The 12,299-nt window shown below is 37.5% G+C and overlaps 1 protein-coding gene across 13 annotated transcripts in view; it reads left to right on the forward strand.

Moving 5' to 3' along the window:
* Window positions 1–12,299, forward strand: part of SENP6 (SUMO specific peptidase 6) — a 163,456-nt gene that overhangs the window by 51,494 nt on the left and 99,663 nt on the right. For 7 of the 13 annotated variants that reach the window (XM_019967043.2, XM_070795473.1, XM_070795474.1 and 4 more), the window contains exon 2: window positions 10,574–10,667. The exons of 2 other annotated variants lie outside the window; for them this stretch is intronic. In XM_019967043.2, coding sequence (XP_019822602.1) covers window positions 10,574–10,667 — 94 coding nt within the window. Of the gene's footprint in view, window positions 1–10,573; window positions 10,668–10,977; window positions 11,051–11,512; window positions 11,577–12,299 lie in introns of those variants that run through there. 4 more of the 13 variants (XM_070795481.1, XM_070795477.1, XM_070795478.1 and 1 more) reach the window with 3 other exon arrangements.

The raw sequence follows: 12,299 nt of genomic DNA on the forward strand, positions 1-12,299 counted from the left end.
AATTTGGGGAAATTCTCACTCTTTTGTTGTTTCAAATATTTTTCCTGTTCCTTTCTTTATTCTCCTTCTAGTGTTTCTATTAAACATAGGACACACCTTTTGTACTTCTCCCACAACCCTTGGGCGTTGTTTCTTTTTTTGCCCCCCTTCAGTCAGTTCTCTTTGGTTTCCCTGATTGCTCAGTTGGTAAAGAATCCGCCTGCAAATGCAGGAGACCCCGGTTTGATTCCTGAGTCGGGAAGATCCACTGGAGAAGGAAATGGCAACCCACTCCATTATTCTTAGGCTTCCCTTGTGGCTGAGCTGGTAAAGAATCTGCCTGCAATGCGGGAGACCTGGGTTTGATCCCTGGGTTGGGAAGATCCCCTGGAGAAGGGAAAGGCTACCCACTCCAGTATTCTGGCCTGGAGAGTTCCATGGACTGTGTAGTCCATGGGGTCACAAAGAGTCGGACACGACTGAGCAGCTTTCACTTTCCCTTTCACTGATATACTCAAGTTCAGAGATTCTTTCCTTAGCTGTGTCCAATCTACTATTAAGCTCATCAGAGGTTACATATTTTTATTTCTAGCATTAATTTTTGGTTCTTAGGATTTTCACCTCTGCTTACATTGCAGAGGTGTTAATTTGTTAATTAACTGTCTGCTGTACTGTCTGCTTTAACCATTTAGAGCCCTTAGCAGAGTAATCACAGTTGTTTAAATTCCCAGCTTGATAATTCCAACATCCATGCCATGTCTGCCTTGATGCTTGTTTATCACATCAAATTGTGTTTTTTGCCTTTTAGTATGTCTTAATAATTTTTTTCCTGATACCTGGACATGATATTCTGGGTAAAAGGAACTACAGGTTTTCGGGTAAGAGGAAGCATTCTACAGTCCTGGGATTGGGTCTGATCTTCAGTTGCATGAGCCTAGGCCTCTAAACTGTGAACTTTACACGTGTTTCTGTGTTTTTTTCTACTTTTAGGTGGGATGGGATGGCTAGAATGGGCTGGTGTTTGGTATCTCCCTTCTCCCAGTAGGAGTTGTGTCAGTTTAATATAACTTGTGTAGGTTAGGCTCTTTCTTACTCCTGAGGCCTTGTTAAGAACAGAGTCCTCTCTTGCATTTCAAAATGGTTCCTTTTTCCCTTTCCCAGATGGAAGGGGAGGGTGGGGTGGGGTTGGATTTTTCTCCAGTGTTTACTGGGAGAACCTGGTCACGCTCCTGAAGGTGAGACTCGCGAGAGTGGGACCCCCTCTTATGACTGGGTGCCTCTGGAGTTTTAATCCTCAGACATGTAAATACTGAACCTCCAACAGTTCATCAATTTACAGTTGAGACTTTCCTACCAAGGTACTGTGGTAGTTGTAAGATTAGTAGAAAGAATTTTCGTTTGCCCTTATTTCTCCAAGTATTGATATTTACCATCATTGCTTTATTGTATTCTCTCTCTAACTGTATATGTTTATATATGCTTACTTTTTTTCCCCTGAACTATTTGAAAATAAATTTCAGGCACACTGCTCATTACCCCAACTTACTTCATTGTCCTGCCTCTTCTTCATGTTTTTTGAACTATAGATCCTCTTAAATTACTACAGTGTAGTTATCAAAATCAGAAAATTAACACTAATATAATACTATTGTCTAATCTACAGACTTTATTTCAATTTTTACTAGTTGACCTAAAGTGTTCTTTTAGGAAAAAGAAAAATTCTGATTCCGCGTCCAATTTAGGATCACTTACTGCATTTATTAGTCATGTTTCTTCTGTCTTTTTTAATCTGGAAGAGTATTCCAGTCTTTCTTTGTCTCTCTCTACATTGACATGTTTAACAGATGTGTGTGTGCACTCAGTCTCTCAGTCATGTCCCACTCTTTGCAACCCCCATCAGGCTCCTCTCTCCACGGGATTCTCCAGACAACACTACTGGAGTAAGTAGCCATTCCTTTCTCCAGGGAATTTTCCCAACCCAGGGATCAAACCCGGGTCTCCTGCATTGCAGGCAGATTCTTCTGAACAGTTTGCCATTTCTGCTCCAGGGGGATCTTCCTGACCCAGGGATGGAACTTGCATCCTGCATCGGCAGGAGGATTTTTTACCACTACACCACCTGGGAAGCCATAAACTTGACAGTTATTTTGTACTTTGAGTTTGTCTGATGCTTCCTAATGATTAGATTTAGGTTATGCATTTTTATAAGTAATTTCGCAGTAATGAGCTTCTGTCCTATTTACTGGTGAAATTATCTTTGATGACTTAGTTAAGATGGTTTTTGCCAGGTTTCTCCACTGAAAGGTACTATATTCTCCTTTGTAATTAATATCCTGTGGGGAACTACTTTGAGACAATATAACAACATATTTCTTACCAGATTTCACCCTTAGAATTAGCTTCTTTCCATTTATTAGCTTCAGTATTCCTGGATGATGTATGCTTTAATCAGTTTTTATTATAATGGTTCCCAAATTATGGTTTTCCAGTTGTATCCTTCTTATATATTTGTTAATTCACATTCTACTAAATACTTGTTCTTTAAAAAAAAAAAAACATCAGATTTTCTTCTTACCTTCAGATGCCTTGTGCCTGCAGTTTTTTAGCTCTGGGGCTGTGTACATGAGGGGTTTGCCTCTTGTTTGCTTTCCTCACCTCTTGCAGACGTTTTCTGCCCTCGCCATGCTGTGCCAGCTAGGACCTTCACTACATAGTTATAGAACTGTTCATGCTGCTTAAGGCGAGAAGGTACAGTGCTTTCCAAAGGGTTTTGTGCAGTAGTTACTCTTTTCTTTTATTCCTTCTGTACTTAGTTTGCTGAGTTTTTATTTTGTGAATCACATTCATGATTTTCAAATGTGAACTCGCTTTTAGAATAAACGGTACTTAGTTGTAATATATTATTATCGCTGTATTTGATTTACTGTTATCTTATTTAGAGTTAGATATCTATCTTCATGAGAGCATGTTCTCATGGCATTTTCCTTCCTTAAATGTTATTATCAGGTTTGGGATAGTCTTCTGACTTAATAAATGAGCTGCAAAATGTTCCTTTTTAAAAATTTTATTCTTCTGGGAAAGTCTAGATCTATTTGTTGGTATTTTTTAAAAGCTTGAAAGAAATTATGGGAGAAGCCTTCTGTGTCTGAATTTTTCTTTTCAGAAAGATTTGTAATAATTCAATTATCTTTTATTGATAGCAATATTCAAAAATTTTTCTTTTGTCAGTTTGGTAATATTTGTGCCCTCACAGGTGTTTGTTTTTTCCTGTAGACAAACTAAATCAGTTCCTATGCATCCATCAGACTTTCATCTTTCATCAGTTAGGTACATCAGTCATCTGCTGTTATCTTCTTTCTGGGTTCTTTCTGTTCTTACAGGTTTCTGATTTTCCCCTTTCGTTTCATTACTGTCATTTTAGTGGAGGTGCATGGAGAAAAATGCAGTATTTAATTTATGTTGCTTAATGGAGAACTCTCTTTAGCCTTTGTATTTCCTTTAACTTTATAAATAGAATACAGTGGATGTAATTTTCCACTCTGATCATTATGAGTGTCAACCATAACAGGACAGCAAAAAGTGCTGATACTCTCAAGGATTTCTGAGGGTTCAAAGTTCTTTTCCTTAGTGCAAGCTGCTCTAAAATTTATATTTTTAGAATTTGCTTGTTTTTTATCATTAATTTTGTTCTAATTGGCAATCATCACTTTCATCAGGTTATTTTTCTCTCACTAATTTATAGGTTCTAGTCTGCTGTCAATTAGGAAATGATATGATTAGACTTGTTAGAATTGTGTGTACAGAACCCTGTTTCCTTTAGGGTGTACACAATGTAAAAACCTCTTGGTTTTTCACTTAGTGGCCTTTATGGTAACTTGTGTGGCTTTCAGTGATAGATACTGGTTGCTGCATTTAGGAGTCTTTATAGACTAGTAATCATCAGAGTTTATTTCGTTCTTCATAACCCTTTTTTTTAAAAAAAACCACAGGTTTATTTTACATTTGGTTTCTGAATATTTTGGAGGGATAATTTTAGATTTATAGAGAAGTTTCAAAGACGTTATAGTTGCTTTGTACTGTTTACCCATCTTCCCCTAATGTTGCCGACTTAGATAATCATATGTTTGTAAATACTAGGAAATTAACAAGGGCATAAACTACAGACTTGACTTGAATTTCACTAGTTATTTCAGTAATGTCTTTTTTCTTTTGTACGATCCAGTCCAGGACTCCACATTGCATTTGGTTGGCGTGTCACCTTTGTCTCTTCTGATCATGTCGATTTCTTTAATCTTCTTTTTTCATAACCTTAACAGTTTTAAACTGTCCTGGTCAGGATTTCCTAAAATGTTCCTCAGTTTGGGTTTATCTGATGTGTTCTCATGACGAAACTGACATGGGTTTTGGGGAAGAAAACAGAGAGCTGAAGTCACATTTTCATCACATCGTATTAAACGTGCTATGAATGTTGTTGTTGAGTCCCTAAGTCATGTCCAACTCTTTGCAACCCCATGAAATGCAGCACGCCAGGCTTCCCTGTCCTTCACCATCTCCCGGAGTTTGCTCAAACTCACATACATTGAGTCTGTGATGCTCTCCAACCATCTCACCCTCTGTTGCCCCTTTTTCCTTTTGCTTTCAATCTTTTCTAACATAAAGGTCTTTTTCAATGAGTCGGCCTTCACCTGAGGTGGCCAAAATATTGGAGCTTCAGTTTCAACATCAGTTCTTCCAGTGAATATTCAGGTTGGTGTCCTTTAGGGTTGACCGGTTTGATCTGGCAATCCAAGGGGCTCTCAAAAGTCTTCCAGTACACAATTCAGAAGCCCAAAGTCTTAGGCACTCAGCCTTCTTTATGGTCCAACTCTTACATCCATTCATGATTACTGGAGAAACCATGGCTTTGACTATACGGACCTCTGTTGGCAAAGTGATGTCTCTTCTTTTTAATCCGTTGTCTAGGTTTGTCATAGGTTACCTTCCAGGGAGAAAGCGTCTTTTAATTTCACGGGTGCAGTCACCATCTGCAGTGATTTTGGAGCCCAAGATGATAAAGTCTGCCACTGTTTCCACGTTTTCCCCTTCTGGTTGCCGTGAAGTGGTGGGACTGAATGTTGAGTTTTAAGCCAGCTTTTTCACTCTCTTTCACCCTAATCAAGAGGCTCTTTAGTTTATCTTTGATTTTTACCATTAGAATGGTATTATCTGCATATCTGAGGTTATTGATACTTCACTCAGCAACGCTGATTCCAGCTTGTAATTCATCCCACCTGGCATTTTGCATGATGTATCCTGTATATAAGTTAAATAAGCAGGGTAACAATATACAGTCTTGACATACTCCTTTGTCAATTTTGAACCAGTCTGTTGTTCCATGTCTGGTTTTGACTTGCTTCTTGACCTGCATGCAAGTTTCTCAGAAGGCAGGTAAGGTGGTCTGGTACTCCAATCTCTTTTAAGAATTTTTCACAGTTTGTTGTGATCCACCCAGTCAAAGCTTTATATTTAATGAAACAGAAGTAGGTGTTTCTGTGGGATTCCCTTGCTTTCTCTATAATCCAACAAATGTTGCCAGTTTGATTTCTGGTTCCTCTGCTTTTTGTAAGCTCAGCTTGTATATCTGAAAATTTCTCAGTTCACGTATTGTTGAAGCCTAGCTTGAAGAATATTGAACATTACCTTGCTAGCATGTGAAATGACTGCTGCTGCTGCTGCTAAGTCACTTCCGTTGTGTCCAACTCTGTGCGACCCCATAGACAGCAGCCCACCAGGCTTCCCTGTCCCTGGGATTCTCCAGGCAAGAACACTGGAGTGGGTTGCCATTTCCTTCTCCAATGTATGAAAGTGAAAAGTGAAAGTGAAGTCACTCAGTCATGTCCGACTCTGTGCGACCCCATGGACTGCCGCCTACCAGGCTTCTCCGTCCGTGGGATTTTCTAGGCAAGAGTACTGGAGTGGGGTGCCATTGCCTTCTCCGGAAATGAGTGCAGCTGTATGGTAGTTTGAACATTCTTTGGCATTGCCTTTCTTTGGGATTAGAATGAAAACTGACCTTTTCCAGTACTGTGGACATTGCTGAGTTTTCCATATTTGCTGGCATGTTGAGTGGAGGACTTTAACAGCATCATTTTTAAGGATTTATAATAGCTCAGTTGGAATTCCATCACCTCCACTAGCTTTGTTCATAGTGATGCTTCCTAAGGCCCACTTGACTTTGCATTCCAGGATGTCTGGCTCTAGGTAAGTAAGCACACCATCACAGTAATCTGGATCATTAAGACTTTTTTTGTACAATTCTTCAATGTATACTTGCCACCTCTTCTTAGTCTCTTCTCCTTCTATTAGGTCCTTACCGTTTCTGTCCTTTATCATGCCCATCTTTGCATGAAATGTTTCCTTGGTATCTCCAATTTTCTTGAAGAGATCTCTAGTCTCCCATTCTTTTGTTTCCCTTTATTTCTTTACATTGTTCATTTAAGAAGACTTTCTTCTCTCTCCTTGCTATTCTCTATGCGTGTTGTTGGATATATTTTTCCCTTTCTCCCTTGCCTTTTGCTTGTTCTCTTTTCTCAGCTATTTGTAAAGTCTCCTCAGACAACCACTTTGCCCTCTTGCTTTCCTTTTCTTGGGGATGGTTTTGGTCACTGCCTCCTGTACAGTGTTATGAACCTCCATCCATAGTTCTTCAGACACTCTTTTCCACCAGATCTAATCACTTGAATCTATTCATCACCTCCACTGTATAATCATAAGGGATTTGATTTAAGTTATACCTGAAAGGCCTAGTGGTTTTCTTTACTTTCTTCAATTTAAGCCTGAATTTTGCAATAAGGAGTTCACTTGGACTCTCTTCTGCTAAGGCATTCTTGTCCACAGTAGTAGATACAGTGGTCATCTGAATTAAATGCCTGTTCCCATCCATTTTAGTTCACTGATACCTAAAATGTTGATGTTCACTCTTGCTGCCTCTGCTTGGCCACGTCCAATTTACCTTGATTCATGGTCCTAAGATTCCAGGTTCCGATGCAGTATTCTTTACATCATCGGATTTTATTTTCACCCCGAGGCATATGCACAACTGTGTGTCATTTCCATTTGGCCCATCCTCTGTTCTTTCTGGAGCTATTTCTGTGCTATCTCCCAGTAGCATATTGAGCACTTTCTGACCTGGGGGGCTTATCTCCAGGTGTCATATCTTTTTTGCCTTTTCATACTGTTCGTGGAGTTTTCAAGGCAAGAATATTGAAGTGATTTGTCATTCCCTCCTCCAGTGGAAGTCGTTTTTTCAGAACTCTCCATGGTGACCTGTTCATCTTGGGTGGCCCTGCACAGCATGGTTCATAGCTTCATTGAGTTATGCAAGTGCCTTCACCACGACAAGGCTATGATCCATGAAGGGAATGCTATGAATAAAACATCACTTTTGATGTTAACTTTGATGTTCACTTCATGCAGGTAGTGATTATCAGATTTCTTACTGTTGGTCACCTTTTCCTGTAGTTGACTCATTGGAAGTCAATTACAAGTTCTGTCTCTTAAAGGCAGGGGTTTGTATATGTATTATTTGGAATTCTGTAAGGAAGATGGGTCCCTTCTCCCCATTTATTTATTCAGTTATTTATATAATGAATATTTTATTAGGGGGATTATAATTCAGTACTGTTATCATTTATTTTTGTGAAAATTGTTCCACTTTTGGTCATTGGGAATTTCTTTTAGGTTGTTCTTGAATCCTTTTGAAATTTCCCATCCTTTATTTTGTTTAATTTATTTATTTTAATTGGAGGCTAATTACTTTACACCATCCTTTTTTTTTTTTTAAACGCCTTCTTGCTTTCTGGCCCTACAGAATACTCCAGACTTACCTTGTATTTTTCCTGCCTCATCCTAGAATCAGTCATTTCTCTAGGGAGCTCTGGCTCCTTGTATTGGAGAATGGTATTCAGAAAATAAAATCTGGTTGTAAGCGTGCTTGTTGCTACTAGGATATCACTTGTAGGTGTCTGTATTTGTTTCTGTATCTATTCATCTGTATGTGTATCAAATAAATATAAGTTCATACTGATACTTCTTACTCTAACTTAGCACCACTAGAATGAACAGTTCATTCTAGCTCTCCTCTCTTGCTAATTTATAACTTCTTTTTCTGAAAGAAAAACCTTGCTCCTATTATCTGCTATTTATTTATGTATATTATACATGTAAAGAGGTTTCAGATTTGCTCATGATGACTTCTTTCCACCTACTTCATAATATTTTTGGTTGTAAACTCATATTTTTTGAATTTTTTTGAGACATTGACATTTTAGTTTTTTTAGAGAAGATTTATATTTGATTCTGCTAGTCATTTAGAGGTTTTGGTACTTATGTTTTAGCCTTTACAGTTTTTTACTGTGGGAAAATATACACAACATAAAATTTATTGTTTTAACTGTTTATAAATATACAAATGTAAATTGGCATTAAGTACATTCATAATGTTATGTAACTATCACCACTATCCATTTCTAGAACTTTCACATCATCCCAGACAAAAGCTCAGTACCCATTAAAAAATAACTCTACATTCTCCTCTCCCTTCAGCCCCTGGAAACCTCTATTCTACTTGCTCTCAGGATTTGCCTATTTTTAGATATATCATATAAATGGAATAATGCAGTAATTGTCCTTCTGTGTCTGGCATGAGTAAAATGAAAGTGAAAATTGCTGTTGTCTCTCTTTGTGACCCCATGGACTTGTAGCTTGCCAGGCTCCTCTGTCCATGGAGTTCTCCAGGCACGAATACTGGAGTGGGTAGCCGTTCCCTTCTCCAGGGCATCTTCCCAACCCAGGGATCGAACCTAGGTTTCCTGCATTGCAGGCGTATTCTTTACCAGTTGAGCTACCAGGGAAGCCCCATGAGTTAAAATGGGTAAAGCATTTTACTCCTGTTTTCAAGGTTCATCCATGTTGTAGTATGTTAGAGTTCGTTTCTTTATAATTCAAAAAATAAGGCAGAAAATAATCCTCTGTATGTGTATTTGTGAACACAGCACATTTTGTTTATCCGTTCATCTGCTGATGGACATTTGGGTTGTTTCCACCTTCTGACTTCTGTGAATAATGCTGCTGTGAACTTTGGTGTACAAGTTTCAGAGTCCATGCTCTCAGTTGTTTCTGGGTATATTTCTAGAAGTAGGATCACTGATCATAGAGTAGTTCTATGTTTAACTTTCTGAAGAACTGCCAAGCATTTTCCACAATGGCTGTACCATTTTCTATTCCCACAGGTAATGCATAAGAGTTCCAGTTTCTCCACATCCTGACCAACACTTACTGTTTTCCATTAAAAAAAATAGCTGTCCTAACAAATGTGAAATAGTATCTCATTATATTTTTGCTTTGCACTTCCCTAACATCTTTGTGATATTGTGCATCTTTTCCATTTTAATTATGGACTCTTCTGGGCCATGTAGGTGATGAAAATTCTGGTCCCAAACCTGAGTAACTGTGAGCTCATGTTGAGGTATTCCCTAAACATGAAGCGGAGGTATTCTTTATTTGTCTTTGCATGAATGCATAGTCTCTCAGTCGTGTCCAACTCTTTATGACCCTTTGGACTGTAGCCCGCCAGGCTTCTCTGTCCATGGGCTTTCCCAGGGAAGAATACTGGAGTGGGTTGCCATTTTCTTCCTCTAGGGGATCTTCCCGACCCAGGGATCAAACACTTGTCGCCTGCATTGCTGGTGGATTCTTTATAAGTGCTGAGCCATCAGGGAAGCCCTGTTTGTCTTCAGTTCAATCCCGGAACCCAGAACCAACAGCATGATATTGTAATTATCAATGCCCCCCCGTCCCCCACTGCCGTCTCTTTCTTCAGTAAGTTTTTTTTCCGCACTAGTTCAGCCAGTTGGATTGTTGCCCTTCTGGTCTTCAGTCTGACCTTTCATCTTGCTGGGCCCCCCAGAAGTGATCTTCCTAAGCTCTAGGCCTCAGGTTTTTGTTACGTGGCTCTAAAATAAATGCCACCTTCAGAACTTCATTTATTTTTCAGGTTCCCACTTTCTAGTTGTTTATGGCTTCAGGATATTTCAGGCATGCATTTATATGATTTTAATCTCATAGTTAAGCATGTTTGGTGTTCTGATTTGGAGAGGTTTTTTGAACATTGAGCTCTCCCTGATGCTAACCCAAAAAACCTTGGTTTGTTTCTTTTCTGTTAAAATGCAGAGACGGTTGGCTGAGGTAGTAAAAAGGCTGGTGGTCTGGATTTAGTTCTCATTAATAAGGCAAGCAAATTGTTACTAATTTCTAGAACCAGTGATCAAATATGGAGATACAGGGTTGATTTTTATGTATTTCATACATATTCATGTCTTCCTGTCCACATTTTTTATTATATTTTACTGAATTTGAGCTTTTTTCTGTAGCGCATTCACACATATGGACAAGTGTATAAACAGATTTTAATGTGTTCTTTTTCTCTTAGAGGCAGTAGGCAAAAAGCAAACAAAAGAAAATCTTGACTAAGCAAAGAATTTGGCAAATGCTCAATTTTATTTTATATTGAATAGCTCTATTAATGAATACTTATCTGAGTTTGTTTTTATTTCAGCTTTGGCTAGATCAGAATCTAAAAGAGATGGAGGTTTTAAAAATAATTGGAGCTTTGATCATGGAGAAGAAAGTGAAGGAGATACAGATAAAGAGTAAGAATTCTTTTTACCCCCTCAGATATTTTATAAGAATGAAACTTTCATTAGAAAAACAATTTATATTCCATGGAAATATTTTTAAGAGTATGATATTCTTAAGAAAACATTGACTTACAATAGCATTAAGGAAAGAAAAAGCAATTGTTTTATTGGTAAATAATTATGTGGTTATATTTCTTAATCTTTTGCAATGTATAAATATGTACATATTATACATGTAATCTTATGATTAAAAGTTGACCATATTGTGGATTTCCTATTAAAGACATTATTTTTTTTTTTTTTAATATGGCACTCTGTTCAGGTAGTGATAAGAAAAGCCACCATTTACCAGGAGTGAATGAATGCAGATTACGATTCCTGAAGTTTGTAAGAAAGTTTAGTGTCTGTCTTTGCAGTTGAAACTCTCCCCAACCCCCAACCCCATCCCCAACCATGTTCATCATAGATTGCTACCAGAGAAAGCAGAAACCCTATAAATGCTAAACACAGGTGTTGACCCAGACAGAAGTTAAGTGAAGTGTTCATCATACTCTGTTAATGTACTTGGAGTGACTGCTGTAGATTTTTAAATGGCTTTCATACAACCTTTTGCATGTCATGAGATTTGTATTACAAATTTAGCATTGCTGTTAGTTTCTTGGTTATTGATCTGGTTTCTGCTGGCCAGAACAAATAGCAAATTAAGAGATACATAAATATATACACTTAAGTTCTACCAAAACTGCAAGTACTTTTTAGAAATTTTATGCAAGAAGTCTTTCAGAGTATATTGGCTAAGTATTGTAGGCGCTTCCCTTCTGTCTGGGCAGCAGCTCCGTTCATCATTACCACTTTAGGTGCCTTCACCTGTGAGATGTTGAATTTGAAGTTAAGTTTTGTTTGAAGGAGAACTTTGAACCAGTAAGTTTCTCACTCAAAATTGGCATTTTTATGGTCTTCTTTCTTTTTATTTCTGATTATTTTTTATTACAGATGTTTGTTACTTAGGTGTTGTTTTGACAAATTGGCATTAAACCCGAAATTGACTAGACCACCTTTGAATGTTAAGATGTTCAATGTTAAGTTAAAAATTTACAGAAATTGAGTAGACCACCTTTAAATGTTAAGATGTTAAATGTTAAGTTAAAAATGTACCACTTTTTAAACATTTTTGTAAAATGTTTGTAGGAGAGCATTTAAAAAGTTGTATACAAGCAATATTGAAACAGTTTACATCTTTATTTTAATAGCTAAGATTTTAACTAAAAACAGTTTAGCAGAGTTGTCTTCAGAAGGATTTATTTTTACTTTATTTGATAGAATATTTGTCATGTATAAAAATGTGTCTTTTATGGTGCTCCCTGTTCTGTATGCTTCATTTATAAATTACAGTTGGTTTATCATTGTGTTCAGATTAACATGAACTGTTAATAGATACATGATTCTGGTCTTTTAGAATCTGAGGTCAATAATTCTCAGTGAAGGTTTGATATTTCTCAGAATGGTAGAGGTATAACAATTTTATTGGGTTAATACCATTGAAATTACTTTTTTCCATCAACTAAGATTTTCTTAACAGTATGTTTCTTTACTTCTGTTTTGTTTTTGAGTCCTTTCTCCCTAATTTAAAATCCAAGACAGAAA

Source organism: Bos indicus, chromosome 9 (assembly GCF_029378745.1).
Source record: "Bos indicus isolate NIAB-ARS_2022 breed Sahiwal x Tharparkar chromosome 9, NIAB-ARS_B.indTharparkar_mat_pri_1.0, whole genome shotgun sequence".
Lineage (NCBI taxonomy): Eukaryota > Metazoa > Chordata > Mammalia > Artiodactyla > Bovidae > Bos > Bos indicus.